Source organism: Coloeus monedula, assembly GCF_965178545.1.
Source record: "Coloeus monedula genome assembly, chromosome: 3".
NCBI lineage: Eukaryota > Metazoa > Chordata > Aves > Passeriformes > Corvidae > Coloeus > Coloeus monedula.
Window position 1 is genome coordinate 113,203,190 of NC_138783.1, and position 16,326 is coordinate 113,219,515.

At 42.9% G+C, this 16,326-nt stretch overlaps 1 protein-coding gene across 1 annotated transcript in view; it reads left to right on the forward strand.

The window, feature by feature from the left end:
* The window catches only part of LOC309571689 (amine oxidase [flavin-containing] A-like), a 34,013-nt gene extending 18,960 nt beyond the window's left edge, over positions 1-15,053 (forward strand). The window contains exons 5-15 of the mRNA XM_082279432.1: positions 1,189-1,280; positions 3,587-3,728; positions 5,244-5,393; positions 6,347-6,506; positions 7,763-7,859; positions 9,189-9,242; positions 10,155-10,212; positions 10,643-10,740; positions 11,898-12,009; positions 13,326-13,388; positions 13,841-15,053. Coding sequence (XP_082135558.1) covers positions 1,189-1,280; positions 3,587-3,728; positions 5,244-5,393; positions 6,347-6,506; positions 7,763-7,859; positions 9,189-9,242; positions 10,155-10,212; positions 10,643-10,740; positions 11,898-12,009; positions 13,326-13,388; positions 13,841-13,996 — 1,182 coding nt within the window. The 3' untranslated portion in view covers positions 13,997-15,053. The remainder of the gene's footprint in view (positions 1-1,188; positions 1,281-3,586; positions 3,729-5,243; positions 5,394-6,346; positions 6,507-7,762; positions 7,860-9,188; positions 9,243-10,154; positions 10,213-10,642; positions 10,741-11,897; positions 12,010-13,325; positions 13,389-13,840) is intronic.
* The last annotated feature ends 1,273 nt before the right edge of the window (positions 15,054-16,326 follow it).

The following is a 16,326-nucleotide window of genomic DNA, read 5'->3' on the forward strand; positions in this document are numbered from 1 at the left end:
TAAATCAGCTTTGGTTTTGTTTTGTTTTGTTTCTGGCAGGGTTTTTTATTCCTTCTTTTAATACAAAAAAAAAACCCTCAACAGCAAAACAAAATAGAAAGGAAGCATTCATCAGGAAAGATTCCTATATTGCCCAGGAACTGTCAGAAGTAAAAGGTCCTCCTCACTGAAGGAGGGTGGACTAGATGACTTTTAAAGGTCCCTTCCCACCCAAACTATTTTATGATTCTGTGAGAGGAGACAAAAAGGTCTGGAGGTGTCTAAGATATCTGAAAAAAGTGAGGTTGAACTCAGTGTATATATTTTCTCATGACAGGGAAAACCATTCCACGAGCTAGGGGATTAGAAGGAGTTTTTTTCCCTTCCCTTGTGACAGCATTTTGAGTAAAGATGATTCCTTTTTTTGTAGCTGTCTAAGCTGAGCTCCAGTTTGACTTCAGAGTAACTTTTTTTTTAAAATTCAAAATATAAGCAGTACAACTGCAGCCCCTGGAGCATTATACTGTCTTTCAAATGTTCATCAGTTGCCATATAATCTAGCAACAAACCAAGGGCTTTACCTTACCAGAACCTTCAAGCATAACTCACTGTACTCCTGCAAATTTTATTGGTTTCATGCAGTTTTGCAGAATCAAATTTGTGTATGATACTACACTTCTTTTTTTTTTTTTTTCAAATAGTACATTTTTTAAAGATTTAGGGATTTGGTAGTGTCCTCCACATGTTACTTACATGCAAAAAATTGTTATTAAGAATTTAACTGCCTAAAAATATTTCAGTGGTATCTAGACTTTTTTTTCACTCTGCAATTAGCAGAGAGACATGGGTACCTTTGGATACCCATCTTGGAACTGACTGAAAAAAGAACTTTCCCCTTAACTCTTAGAGGACACCAAGACAACTAAATTGAAATCACTTCTGGACAACTAAAAGCCAGATGAGTCCCAACACAAGGATATAGTTCATTGGTCAGACATAGACAGATTTAGTGGTCATGGTACAATTCATGCCGAAATGTGTGAATGGAAACTATTCCATTTAGTGAATTTGTTCCAAATTTTTATCCATGTGCAGCAGACAAAATAACTCCTGGCCAACATATCAATTAAGTTTGTGCTAGTAACTAGCTATGACCAGGCAATGGTGAAGTATTGAATCATTTATTGAGTATTTCACCTCTGTCTCCAGATTCCTGTTGATGCACCATGGGATGCTCCACACGCTGAAGAATGGGACAAAATGACCATGAAAGAGCTGATAAATAAGATTTGCTGGACCAAGTACGTAAATCTTTATCTGCTTTGAAATTCCAGCTGTGGAATTATAGTGGCTGTTTGGCAGATTCTGGGGTACAGCTGAGTACAGGTGCTGAGAGATCAGGAGGTATTCGAGATGGGGTTTGGTTAGCTGGCAGGTGGCATCAAAGGTGCTGGGGGAGCCTGGGGTTTGCTTCAGCAGGTCCCTACACACAGCAGTGGTGGTGTGGGCTCTTCCCACCATCCTTTCACTTCAAACTGTTGGACTCCAGCCAGCTCTTTGCCCTGCAGGATAGTTTCCTAGGAGACACTGGCAGTCAGGCCCTCGAGGAGGATGTAATCTGCCCTTCCAGATTCCAGGGCTGCAATTCTGCTGTTTGCCTTACTCCTCTCAGGATCTTAAACTCCACAGTCTCATGGCCACTGCAGCCAAGGCTGCCCTTCACCTTTGCATCATCCCACAGGTCCTCCTTCTTTATGAGCAGCAGATCCAACAGAGCATCAACAATAGTTGGTAGGAAGAGGGCTCAAGGTCTATAAAATGACCAGTGTGTTCTCTGTGAGGGACCACACTGTACAAATGAAAAAAGGAACAATGTTCAATACATTGAGGTGATGACCACTGGAAATTCTGTTTCCTTCCTTTCTCTTTTCAGTCATTTCTCCTTACAAGGCAAAGAGAAGTGTGATTGTATGAGCACTCGTGTCCCCGCTTGCTGTGCCAGCCCCTGTGCTGTTCTCTAACACTCTCCTCCCTCCTATTCAGTGTCTTTTATTTGTGTGGCTGTGCTCTGTTTGCCCTTTCATTCTGAGTGCAGTTTAGTGCTGTGCCTGCAGCTTTCTGACCAAAACTTTTCATTTGAAATTCGTTTTTATGGCTTAGGTCTTGCTTCAGCTCCATGGGATCTGCTGTACAGCCATTTGGACTGGCTTGAGCTCTCTGTGGCATTGGAGTTTCCTTTGCAATTAGCTTTATGAGCCTTTTGACTGCAAACTCAGTTACTTTGGACTACTGTTGCAAGTGCACTGATTCTTCCTCTTCTACTTTTACTGCTTCTCTTGGTCATGGAGCTGGTGGAGTATAAGCAGGACTGGGTTTATAGTGATCCCTCCTTTAACAGACTTCTCTGCAAGGCAGCTTCTACTGCCAATGGTGTTGTCAGTAAAACATCCAGTTTTAATGGATGTTCTCAGCTGAAACGCATTCAAAAACTCAGTAAAAACCCATTTTAGATCTTCAAGCCAAGCCACATTTTTCTACACACAGTTAAAACACAGTGCTTAAACAGACAAGCTCTTCCACAGGGTTTTCTGTATGACTGAGGCCAAGACTACAAAAGAAGGTTGGTTTGTCCTGTGTCACAGATCAGCATCTGCTGATCCTGGAGACTTTTTTCACATTTCTCAGGCCTGAACCTGCTGCAGCTGTTTAGTGTCTTGGTGCTCTCAGGATTGTCACGGAGTTCTTGTGTGCAGGCTGTTTTCGTATCCTGGCTAATGAAATAGGGGTGAATGGACTTCATACTTAGGGAAATGAGGTTATAAAAGTTTATGTTACATATTTTAGCCCAGATAACTTGCAAAGTTCCTTCCTTTAGCAGAGGATTATAAAATCATTTTGTTTCATGGAGCTTCATCCAAGTCAAAGTCCTTTTACCTTCTTTGAAAATGATCTCAATTTCCTTAGCAATTTGTAGCCACAAATTAAAGAAATGTGAATATCCAGATCCTCAGTTCCTGCTGCTGTTTCTCTGTTCATGTTCAGAGGACTTACTGTGGTAGACAGGTGACCCTTTCCTTATTTTTATGACAGTGATTGCCAATTTGGTTTCTCTGGGTTATTTACCAAGTCTGATTCTCAATTTCACAAAAGATCAGTGCAGCAGTGTTACATGAGAGGTGGGGAATGTTTTGGCTGCATGGCTACTTCAGTCCCTCAGGACCCATCAGACCTTGGAACTGATGTGCCTGATGAGCTTCCCGTAGAGGAGAAATGCAGAAAAGTTTCACTAACAGATTACCAAAAATGTTCTTCTGCTGAGAAAAATATTTATTCTGATGAAAGGAGTAGCAGCTGGGAAACTCTTTAACTGAGGTGAAATGAGTGGGATTTCAAACTAAATGGGTAAATGCTTTGGGAGGGAGGGAGGTGCTGGTAGAAACCATTTGAACATTCTCACTACAGACTGAAAAATTAAACAGATATAAATCACCTTGACTTTTCTGACTTTGGGAAAGCAGCCCTTGTTTAGTAAGACAAATAAAATCCTGAAAGCAGCCAGGAAGTCATATTTTCTCACTGTCTCTTTCTGCTCCTGTGTCTCATGCAGAGCTGTTAGAGACTTCGCCACAGTCTTTGTGAACGTCAATGTCACATCTGAGCCTCACGAAGTTTCTGCTCTCTGGTTCCTGTGGTATGTGAGGCAGTGTGGGGGCACATCCAGGATTTTCTCTATCACCAATGGGGGCCAGGTACAAAATGTCTCATTTTCTTCCTTCTGTCTTGAAATTATAAGGAGCAAGTGGAGTGTTGTACCCATCAAAACCCTGCAATTAATGAAAAGATAAGAGCATGTGGCACCAGAGAGAGACATGTTCTCCCGGGGTGATACAGCCCTCTCAACTAACCCTATTTAATGAAGGATTTTATTGGCTAAGCTGTGGGATAAATTGGGACTATTTAAACATTTGGGGGGGTTTCTGCATTCACTTCAGCACAGTACTGTTGTTGCAGTTCTGTTGCTTTTTTGCCAATTTATTTTCTATGGGTTACTTGGCACATTTGAATGTTTGCAAGAGTTCAGAACAAGTGCACTTCAGAGTGAAATATGGGTGGTTTTTTGGTGTTGAAGCCTCTAATGACAAGAGTTGGAAGTAAATAGCAAAAGGTCCTTCCTTCTTGAGTCAGCTCACATGGCAACAGTTTCCATCAACATCTGTCCACTGGGGTAAGAATAGACAACTGTATGTCAGGAAGGATGTGTGCTGATGCTGTCCTGAGGTAGGAGACAGACTTGACTAAGAGCCTTCCTCCTCAGGAGCCCCTCAGTCATGTTTACTGTCCCACATCAACAACTGCTAGATGTTGCAGCAAGAATTAAAAATAAAATTAAACCCAAGATATTCAGAGCTAAACAAAACATGTGGAGAAGGGAAAGCTAGCCTGGGAAGAGCACTTGCTTTTCTTGGTAGCTGGATGGGAAAAGCTGTCTTTGTTCCTATCATGCTTCCCTCTTCCTTCACCCCAATCAATATAAGTTGAGCAAAAGCACTAAGGGTTTCTGGCTTTGTGGCCCTGACAAGTCTTATAAAACCTCCTTGGGCAGCCATTTCAGTCTTTCAGAATGAAACTTTGTGGATCCTTTCCTCCTTGCCAGTACCAGCATCTTACACGTGAAAGTGAGCTGCTTGATACAACGCTGGTGGCTGGTAGATAAAAGAGGTTTTAGTGCTTCCCCTGACCCTCTGCATGGACATTACAGGGAAATGTGTGTCACAGATTGTGCTTTTTTCCAGACAGCACTGTCTTTGTGTCTTCCCAGGGACAGAGAAAACTCATTACCTTGGGACCAGACCCAGTTAAAGATCTGTCTTGCTTCTGGGCTGGTGCAGTTTTTCACTCTGCAGTTGGTTTCTTTGTCACACTTGAGGGTTTTGGTGGGTAAAATACTCAAAACCTGTTTTGAATGAAGTGATATGTTTATTTTTGCTAGAATGCCTGCATTATATGTGCATGTTCTCTAGGCTTAAAGAGTCTTTAAGCCAGGTCATTAGGGAAGGCACTGTAAAAGTGGTTTAGTCAGTAATCCCCACTGAGGCTCAGGTTTATGCCCTTACTCTTCTGAAAGTCTGGGTGTCTTTATGCACCCTTAGGACTTGAAGATTTGGCCTGGAATTTCATGATGGTGAGCAGAAGTCATATTCAATATCATTGTGATTAATGCTGTTGACTTTTTGTTTGTGTTTCTTTTCTCTTTGTTGTTTTAGGAGAGGAAGTTTAAAGGGGGTTCTGGTCAGATATCGGAGAAAATAATGGAACGCCTCAAAGGCAGAGTTAAACTGGAGAGACCTGTGATCAGTATCGATCAGACAGGTGATAATGTCCTTGTGGAGACTCTAAACCATGAGATATATGAGGTAACTCGATCAGAATAAGAGTAGAATATGCATTTAGTGGGGGAATACATCTGCTGTAGCTCTTAGCCAGATGTAATCAGGAAGTACCCATTTGTGTGTGTCTATTTCTTGGACTATGCTGACACTCCATGAAGCCTGCTTTACAGATTTATTTATGACTGGCTCTCTTCTTGGTGTTCTGCTACTTGGTTTCTGTCATTACTCTGACTTCTCTGCCATAATTTTTATGTCTTTATAAATTTTTACATTTTAGTTCTGCATTGAGACCATTTCAAAGGAAGGAAAAGTAACCTTCCTGTTCGTGTCTAAGTTTGTGGTTTGCAGCACAAAAAACAAAAAAAAGACATTTCAAACACCCTTAGTAAGATTTTGCCTCTGTGCTGTGAAATGCTCTATCAGCACATGATTACCCACAGTGGTACCCATGGGACAGCAGCAGCCCCACCAGCCTGAAAGCACCTGAGAGCAGCTGTGTTGTGATATAGTGTCATCCTATAGAGTCCTGCACTGCTCCAGTCAGACCCAGACCCTGTGAGAGGGATGGAACACATTCAGGAAAGCTGAAATCACCATTAGTATTCCTTGTCCTGAAGCAACATCCTGTGAATATGAACAAATGGGATTTTTTTAGCATCTTTTAATTGGGATAAATATGGGTCATATTTTCCTGGGGATGATAAAAGGCAGTTTTACCTAGGCCATAAGATCTCTCATGTCCCATTTCCCCACCTGTCTCCAGCCAAGTTTCAACTATGCTCTGTTTTTTCCATCTCCTTTTTTCTGAAATGGCAGAATTACTTTGGTCACCTGGAAATATATGTGTGGGAAAGCCAGCTAGCAGGGTCAGGTGTGGGAAAGCTGTTAACAGCTACAAAGAGTGTCTTTCAAACGTGTCCTGTGGAACGAGCTCACTGAGAGGCAGCGCCTTGTGCTGACTTTGTTCTACGTTTCAGGGCAAGTATGTGATCAGTGCCATCCCTCCAATCCTGACAACAAAGATTCATTACAAACCAGAGCTGCCACCAAAGAGAAACCAGTTGATTCAGCGTTTGCCTATGGGGAGTGTCATAAAATGCATGATGTACTACAGGGAAGCCTTCTGGAGGAGGAAGGGTAGGTGGAGGATGTGGAGGACTTGGGAACTCTAAACTGCGGAAATTTTGAAGCTCTGCTGTCTAACAATCAAGGAATAAATCCAAGGGGGGGGGGGTGTTAAATGGGTAAAACCCCAAAATCAAACACACAGAAAAGTGAAAAGTAAAGTTCCTTAGAAAGGAGAACTTTTTCTCCAAGCTTGAGTGCATGCCTTATCCCAAAGATGAGTCCAGACCCAAACAGGATCCTGAATGTCATTGCTGTTAGCTGAGGTGGGACAACCAAGAGAACAAGCATGGTTTCCCTGGGAAAACCTGCAGAGAACAGAAGGATCAGCTTCCCTGCAGCATCAACTCCCTTCTTCTCTTGCCAGGGACAGTTAGGTCAGCCAAAGAGAATTTACAGCAAAGCTCAAGGTGTATGCAAGACCTTTCCCTGGTTTTAATCCTCTGTTCTGCAGACTTGATATCTCAGAGGACTGGGAAAAGTAGGTTCAGTTTTTGTTTAGCTCAAGATATTTTTTCCATGCTGCAATGTCATGTTTTTCTCAGCTTTAACTGATACCATATTCAGAACTATTTGTATGAACAGATTAGTTCCACTTCCTTCGTACCAGTACTGAGAGTGGCAAGAGTATTTCTTAATCAAAGTAATATAATTTTTGCATGTTTCAGGGCATAAACTGGCCACAGAGATTAGACAGGAATACAGTCAGGTGTATACATTGTTCTCTAGATGAGATTTTTTGCATGTTCATCTGAAACATGTCCTGGCGTGATCCTAGATTAGACAGGCCATGTTTCTGCTGCATTACTGTTACAGAACACCATTCCTAACAATCTTACCACCAGCAAAATCAAAATAGTGTAAATTTGGGCCTGCAGTGACCAGATGTATTTACACTGGGTTTTGTTTTGGTCAAAGTTACTCATGGAATGAATCACCATACTTCTGACTAGATCAATTTATTTTTAATGTTTATTGTCCCCGAAACAGAAAGCCAAAGAGACTTGCAGCAATCCACAGAAATTCGTTGTTAAGTAACAATGGAATTTTAAAGATTTTTATAAGTCTGTGTACACAATTTCCCAGAGTCAGAGAGAAGAGAGTAGAGAAACTCTTGCAGAGACACTTCAGACATGTAGGTGTTATTGGTAACAAAGGAATTACTGTACAATTCCTTTTATGGATAACTTTCCTTGCTCGTTGCTATCAGCAACAGTGATCACCAACAAGTTTCTCTGACAATCATCTTGGGGTTTTTTTCCCTTTAGGTTACTGTGGTTCCTTCATCATTGAGGATGAAGAGTCTCCAATTGGAATAACCATAGATGACACGAAACCTGATGGAACTTTCCCTGCCATTATGGGGTAAGAGCTTCTAGCCCACACTCACAGATGTGTATTTCTTCTCGTAAGAGTTAGTGGGAGGAGGAGGGAGAGGGGAAATGACCAGATTACATCAGTGTTTTCCACTTCCACAGTCTGCACTTCTGCCAAGCCTCTTGTGCCCCTCTAGTCCATATAAACTTTCTGGTGAAGGTTCTGCTACAAACAGCCTAATACAAAGGATGTGGTTGGGAAGGAGTTCCTTGAATTCAGCTGTAGTTTATTTTAAGCACTCACTTCATGTCTTTTTTTGCTGTGGAGTAGATTCAGAAAGAAATCCCTGTCTTACCTATCTGTTTGAGCCTGTATTTGGCTTATGTTGGGCTTTTATGTTTAGTGCCTGGGCCAAAATGACAATGCAATTGTCCAAGAAATCCTCATTTGTCTCCTCTCACCACTGAGTCGAGGCAGGACAAGGAACATCAGCTGGTGGAGCAGAGAACAGCTGTGCAGTGAAAAAAATCAAGAATCTGTAGAAACTGACAAGTAAAAATGTTATAGTTTGGAAAAACAGGTGGTAAAATACATGACAGCACTGACTGACTTTTAAAATAGCTGAAACCAAATGAACAATCAACCTTTACAAACGTTTCCACCATAATCTGAGGTGATGCTGCCAAAAAAAGGCCAGTATAAATGTCAGGCAACTACTCCTTAACTGTCTGGCAGGAAAAGCTCACCACTTCTACTGAACTGTACATGGTTGTGGGCATGTTCAAGACTTAAATGCTTCCATGGCCCGAGAGCAGCAAGCCTGCTCCAAACCCCATATGGCAAACAGCTTCCTGCTTTCTTTCTCCTTGTGGATTTATGTGACTTTCTGAAAGAGTGCAGGAATATACTTCATCCCCTGGGTATATCCACTAGGGTCAGATGGACTAATTGCCAAATCTGTTTCCTTCAAGATGAATAAATACTAATCCCAGTTCTTGCAGGAGGGATCCATGACACTGTGCAGTGCCTGTCAGAGCAGCAGGCTGCCATCACCTACTAACACCGAGTGACACAGGCAGCTGCCTGCTAGACTACAAAAGCTCAAGAAAGCTCAGGGTCTCTCAGTCCTTTTGGATCAGACCTTGATAGGTGCCCTCTGGGAATACACACCCTCCCTTTCATTTAACTCTGCAGGTTACCCTGCACAGGCTTTTTCACCTGTGTGACCTGTAGTTATTAAATGTTGAGGTATGATTACAAACATCAAGCCCATTACATACCAGTAAGGTGCTTTGCCAATCCCTTTTTAGAGTCATTTCGAGCAAGAGCTTGCGAATCAGCTGGGGTGATGTTCATAAGCCTTATTTTTCTTTTCAGTTTCATCCTTACCAGAAAGGCTGTCAAACTGGCCCATCTCAGCCAGGAAGAGAGGTAAGAGTTCAGAAGCTGTAAATATTCAGAAGCAAGTTGTTTCTCTGGGATGCTTACCCACAGGAATATGTGTGAATATGTGTGTGAATATGCACAATATGCTCAGTGCAACTACCAACACTGGAAATTGAGGCAGAAATTGAGATTTAGCATAAACAAGCCAAGACACTAATGCTAATATTCATCCAGTTATGGATATTTCTAAATTTCTGAGTCCTGCCCACTCTTCCATGCTATGTTTTACCAGCTCTGGGTCTCTGTGTGAACAGAAGAGATTTTTCCAGAGATGTTCCCAGACTGCATCCCCACTGAATGATGCTTTAACCCAGGGATACAGGGAGTGCTGACATGTCTCCTTTTGGGTCTCCTTCACATTCAGACTGGCTGATAAAGTTTTTAAACTTCTGTGTTGACAAAAGTGTGGTTTCCCTGCTAGTCAGTGAAATCAACAAACAGTACTTTCTAAATGTGAATCTTGGTAATGTGCAAGAGGAGCTCTGCTTAGGAATGTGAGCAGCATTCTTCAGCTCATATTTTATTCCCAGCTATAGTAAATCTGTAGGGATTTAATTGATTTGTATTGCTTTTCTTCTGGTCTTACACCAGTGAACATGAGAATGAATTGGCTCTGCATCCTAAAATAGCTGTACAAAGATTTGTTTTTTTAGAGCTCATTGCCAAAATCAACCTTCATTTCTCATTCCCTGGGTCCATTTTAGATGTAACTTTCAGGCATCAGCATTTGAAATATGTATGTTACGATAAGAACTTGAAATCAGACTTAAAAACAAATCCTAACCCAACTTTCTTTCCAGTGTATTGCAATAAATTTGTTGGGTTTTTTATAAGAAGAATTAGAGCGGAGAGGTTTCCCCCCTTTTTTTTTCTGACTCTGATTTTATTTTCATACAGGAAAAAGAAGATCTGTGAGGCATATGCCAAGGCACTGGGGATGAAAGAGGCTTTACAAGTAAGGAATTAATGCCTGGTTTTGCCTCTGTTGTACAATAATGTTTCTCCTTTGTTCTGGGTGATGAAGCCGAAGTTCCTGGCACCTAAAATGTGTACCTAAAATTGCATGTTGTGCCATACAATCTGTACTCCCAAGGGGAGGGCAGCATCGAGTACAGGAAGAAAAGAACTGCCAGTCTCACCCTGCACAAGAAAAGAGAAGGCAGTGCATGTTTTAATTTGTCCTGTTGTGTCCCTGTGGGGGGCTGGTGTTTCTGTAAAAGCACAAAAATTTGTTTTGTGCAGATGGATAGCATTAGCCAGATGACGTGGCACTCCTTTGTCAGGTATTCTTAGCCTGTATTTTCCCCCTTTTCAAAAGAGATCTGTTCTTTATTTCCAATTTCTCTGCCAGTGTTTCACTCTGTTTTCTCTGTTGATACTCACAGCCTGTGCATTATGAAGAGAAGAACTGGACCATGGAGCAATATTCAGGGGGTTGCTACACAGCCTACTTCCCACCAGGCATAATGCATTCCTATGGAAGGTAAAACAGAGAAAGCTTTGCTTTCTAATTCACATTTCTTAGCTCACATACAATGCCTGTATACCTGATGTAACACACCTGTGGCATATATTGAATACTGGGGGAGCTTCAACCCTCTTTCCACTCTCCTACTCCCTGGCTAACAAGGATCTTGCTATTTACTTTATTAAGAGCAGAGTTTCTCTTGTGGCTTTCAAGGAAACAAAACACAGTCACAAAGGGACCTGCTAAAGCCACAAAACTTTTCCCCACTGGATTATTTACGATTGTGCTATGCAGTATTTGCAATGGATCCCTCTAGAGACACCCAAGCCCTTGAGAACACACATCTTGGACAGAGGAAGACTGTGTAGGTGGAACATCAGTTTCAGGAGATGCCCAGGAGCTCTTCAACATGTCCAGCATGGGGTTACACCCTGTCTGAGCCAAGATCATGTGGGGAGGAGTCATCCCATGCACAGTCTCTTCTCTTGTCATTTATCCAAACACTTGGGCAGTGATGGGTGAGGTATATGGCCCAGGGAAGCTGCTGTCAGGCAGACTGGGAAAACCTAATGGGGGATTAAGTGGGAGCCATTACACCAGGCACATTCCCAGGGGGAGAGGGAGCTCATTACCTACAGCTGGGTTGGCTGGGATGCTTGTGCAGCGCAGCAGGGCTGAGGGAATGGATTTATGACCCTACAGGGTGAATGCAGCTCCCTGAATGCCAGGCCTTCAGCAGCCAGGCAAGTCCAGCCTCCAAATAGAAGCTGATATTAGTGATCCATCACTGCAAAAATGTCATTCACATTCCACTTAATGGAAGGATAACAGCAAAGCTGCCCTGCAGAAGACATAAATCTATCAGCTGCACGGCATTGCTGGAGGCTGTTAGGATTATCCCTTATCCCAGCACTAAAATAAGGCCTGTATTACTTTGCATGGAAGCTGGGAACACTGATTTATGCCTTAGATTTTTCTCTCTCTCTGATGTTGAGTTTTGTGTACGGAAGCAAGCAGGTGGTCCTGCAGGGACAGCTTATGGCACCTCAGCCCAGGTCTGCGGGGATTCTGGAGATCCGAAGCCACGCGCTCCATCAAAGCCATAAATTGCTTTTAGAAGGATCATCGCCTTCCTGTCACTTGTCATCTGACATTCTCCACTTGTTTTGAAGGATCATTCGCCACCCTGTTGACAGAATCTACTTTGCTGGCACGGAGACAGCAACCCAGTGGAGCGGATACATGGAGGGGGCCGTGCAGGCGGGAGAGAGAGCAGCCAGAGAGGTACAGACCGTTGTTCTGCTTTCAACATCTCTATCAAAAGGCTAGAAAGGATTAAGTACAGCTTGGAGGGTCTGATTTTGTGCAAAGGCTCCTAGAATTGCCAGGGAGGGATCCCATAAAACAGCAGGAACCAAAGTATTTTTATTTTTTTAAACTTACTTAGTTTGTTATTGAATAAAGTGAAGCCAAGAATCTCAACCAAATCAGAATATTACTGCACTGGAGACTTAAAATAAAGCTTATGCCACGTACTGCATGTCTAGAGGAAAAAACCCCCCAACTTGATGCTGCTTGTAGATATACTACCTCAATTTCTAACAGATTAATCACTGCGTGTTTTAAAACTACTCTAAGTCATTTCAAATGCTCACAGCTATTTCCTGTGCAGCAATCTGGAAATCTGAACATTGTTCTTGTGTTTGATCTATCCCTTTTGCTTCTCCTTTTACAAGACAGTCCTGTTAGCTGAGCTTTGTGAATTTGTAATGTGCAGCTCTGATAATGTCTAAATCTCCTCAGAAGGACACACATTGGGCTGGGCTCCCAGTCACAGTGAAATCCCTTTACAACAATCTGGGGGGAGGGGAAAAAAGCATTAAAGGGTGCACATTACAGTTACAACTGCTGCATGGCAAACCCACAGAGTTGTTACTTAGGGAAAATCAGTCTTTTGCTTCCATTTGGCACAATGTCATATTCACCTTACAATCCTTATTACTTGCTTTGTTTCAAGTCACCTAATTTCTCTTTTCTCCATGCCTGTGAGCAGTAGTTACAGAGACAGTTAGCTGTCTCTTCTGGAGGCATTCTTTTGCCCCCTGGAACCTCCATGATTGTTACAATCAGTTTATTCTCAAGAAAAATCCTTGATGAGCTTTGTACTGCCTGAATAGGCGAGTGATGACTGCATAATTCTGTGCTGTGAGAGCCTCAGGGTTGCATCTTTCCTGTTTCTATATCCCAGCAGCATCACTCCTAACAGGTTTTGTGTCCCAAGTGTGTGGCAGTAACCTCACCTTGGTATTTCTCAAACTGCCTTGAGAAAAAGCATTTTTACTTTTATTTAAGAAAAAACCCCAACAAAACAAAAAAAAAGCCCCATAACTAAAAATCGCCCCCCAAAAAATATTTAGAGAAGCTCTAGTAGAAATCACTGTATTTTCTGGTTCAAACTTTTCTGGTTCAAGAGACTTTCAACTACTCACAGTTATGCTTTTTATCAATGTCACCTTGCTCTGATTTCCTCTGTTTTTCCAAAACTGGAAGTAGTGTGGGTTATAATTTTTTCATGTGGTACAAACAATTTTTCCTTCCAGGTACTGCACAGTATGGGGAAGATCTCCAAGAGTGAAATTTGGGTGCCAGAGCCAGACTCAAAGGTAAGCCAGTCAGGCACACACCCCTCAGTCCCATGTGTCCCTATTTCAGTGATGCCTATGCACCCTGCTCCCAGGCAAGGCTTTGGTCACCTCACATGCTGATGGTATTAATTTTTGTGACTTGTCCAAGGAATATCATTACCCATGTCTGAAGGGTGGATGGCTAAGAGCCAAGGACAATGATCTCAGGGCCTGGGGGACTGAAAAATGCAGCCTAATTCTGCCCAGTCCCAGGCCATGGTTTAAAGCCAATCACAAGTAACTCCATCTTCACTGTCCTGTGGCTGTTCAGGATGACAGAAAATATTTCTCACAGCCATGACTCTTCTTCCCTGCACAATCCAGCCCTTGGGAAAAACCTGTGATGTCCCCAGCTTCATGGGGGACGTTGCCACCTCCCTTCTCACGTGATGAGGAGGGACCCTGCAGTTACCATCTCCTCTCTCCCCCAGGATGTCCCAGCCCGACCATTCACCACCACCTTCTGGGAGAGGAACCTGCCCTCAGCACCGGGGCTGCTGTGCCTGCTGAGCTGCACCCTGTGTCTCACCTCTGTGGCTGCTGCAGGGCTCTTTGCCTGTAAAAAGGGACTTGTCGCTCGAAATTAGTGGGGACCACACGCCCAGTGGAAGCTGCATACCCCCTCTCCTTCCCTTTTACCAGATGAGTGTTATTTGGAGAAAAGTGGCATGGACAGCTGGAAAGAGCATAAGTTATTCTCCTTGTGATTTTTCTTTTTAGTCCCATAATTAATGCATCAAATCTACTGCAGTTGCTACCAGCTAAACAGAAATAAATCAACTGTGGGGGCATTTTTCAGATTTGCCTTATTCTTGTCCATTTGTTTTTGATTGGACATGGTAATATCAGTATATATCAGTAATATCAGAATATATTCCTAATAAAGGCAAGGCAAAATGCAGATCACACCTTTTCTGAGTGCAAAGAGGTCTCGGAGAATGCTTTTGTTTCCACTCAGTGTTTTATTTTTCTCCACATGAGATAGTAAATGCCCTCATGCATTCACCTCAGTCAGCAGCTCAGAACATCCGAGGTTATTCCCATAACGTGCCTGCTGCATAGAAGAGATTAGCATGCCAATCAGTCGTAGAATTGCCAAATTAATTTTCAAATGCATTTGATTAATTATTAATCATTGCAACGTGAAACTTAACCCGAGCTGGATGAAAGGAGGGAATTAGCACGAAGCACAGCACTGAACAGAGAGAGAGGAGGCATGGGTGGACTTTATTCTGCCCACTGCCAAGGAAACATCTGTGCACATCTGCTCTGCAGGGTGCCTGCCCCGAGAGCACCCATCCAGCCCAGCCTTGTGCTGTGCAGCACAGTGAAATGAATTAGCAAAGTTAAATCCCCCCAACTTGCAGCAGGTGGTGGCTGTTATTTTCCAAATAACAGCCAGCAGCTTCCTGGCTCCCTGTCAATTCGCTGCCCCTCATTTCACTCCTAATCCGTAGCCCCTTCTTCCAATAAGGAGATGTGTATTTGAGGCTCGAATTACTGCCTTGTAAATTACAGTAATTGGATGCATCTGCCTGTGCTTCTCTTATTATGTACATGATACACTTAAAATAATCACTTTAGTGTTTTACTGAAGTCAGGAATGTATGTTTCACAATGTACCATCATTATGTGGTCTTTTTGCTATGAATTTTGAGCATTGTACTTGTCCATGAACTCAACTGTTGTTCAACATGGGTGAAACGTGCCTTTCAATAGTTCTGAAACCTTGATCTTCTTATAAACTTTTCTTCAGATTCTTTCTTGCTTGGTTTTTTGTGAGTTACATGAATTGCTGATTGACTCAAGGGCTCCCTGCTGAATGTGCTCTCCCCAGCTCCAGCCATTACTGAGCGGGGATTCCTGTGCCCAAGGACTAGCCCATGCATGCAGCTTGGCACAGCCACGGTGTCTCCTCAGGGAGGGAGGACAGGCTTGCTACTGCTGAGCCTTTTGTGGTGTGAAACAGTTCTACACCACTGCATGCTTCCTCCAGGGGGATATTTCCACCACCTGAAAAACACTGCCCATATTTGTTCAAAAATAATTTATCCATAGGTGTATTTGTAGCAATCAGAGCCATTCATTTTCAGGCTTACTTTAAACTTGACATCAGAACTTCTGTGTGCACATAGAAAGGGACCCCAAATCATCTGGAATACACTCATGAGCCAGCACTGTCCAGCTTCACTTTTCACCTTATTCACGCACATTTATATTGCAATTAGTTTGGGGTTTGGAATACCAGTTCAATTCAGCTGAACTCATCTCAAACTGTTAAACAGGGCCAGGTACAATGTTCTCCCCTTCCCAGGGAAAGGCACATCTCACCACCATGGGATTGGCAGGCGGCAAGTGAAATGAGAGAGATTGATTAAAATTGGCATTTCTGAAACTCCTGCAGCTCCCAGGCACCAGGCTGCTGCTGAGAAAGGGCAGCATTTGTCAGAGATTATAGACCCGTTCCCATCCTGCTTTAATGCCCTTTCTGACAATCAGACCAATTCCCCTGTTTAAACATTAAACATTTAGCTTAAATATTAAACAGCCAGGCATCTTTCTTAAACCAATTTTGAAACAGAATGGAACCGAGTTTATCACTACTGACAACTCCCCAAGCGAGCCGCTGCTGTGGTATTAAAGCCATGAGGATGAAGCACCAGGGAAACACCTCTTTCTTCTGGGGACCAAGCAGAGTCCTCACCCAGGCTGGGGAGTGGGAAAGCCTTAGGACACCTTCCCTAACCAGGGGTGCTCAGTGCCCCAGGTTTTGGAGGAAGAGCCCTGCACTCCCTTGGCAGAAGTGGAAATGTTCTGTCCTCTCCTAAGTGAAGGGTGGGATGGGAGAGGTAAAATTCTACACCAAGTCCATCAGCACCAGTGTGGGAAGTAAATTGCAATTCCCTGGAAAATGGGA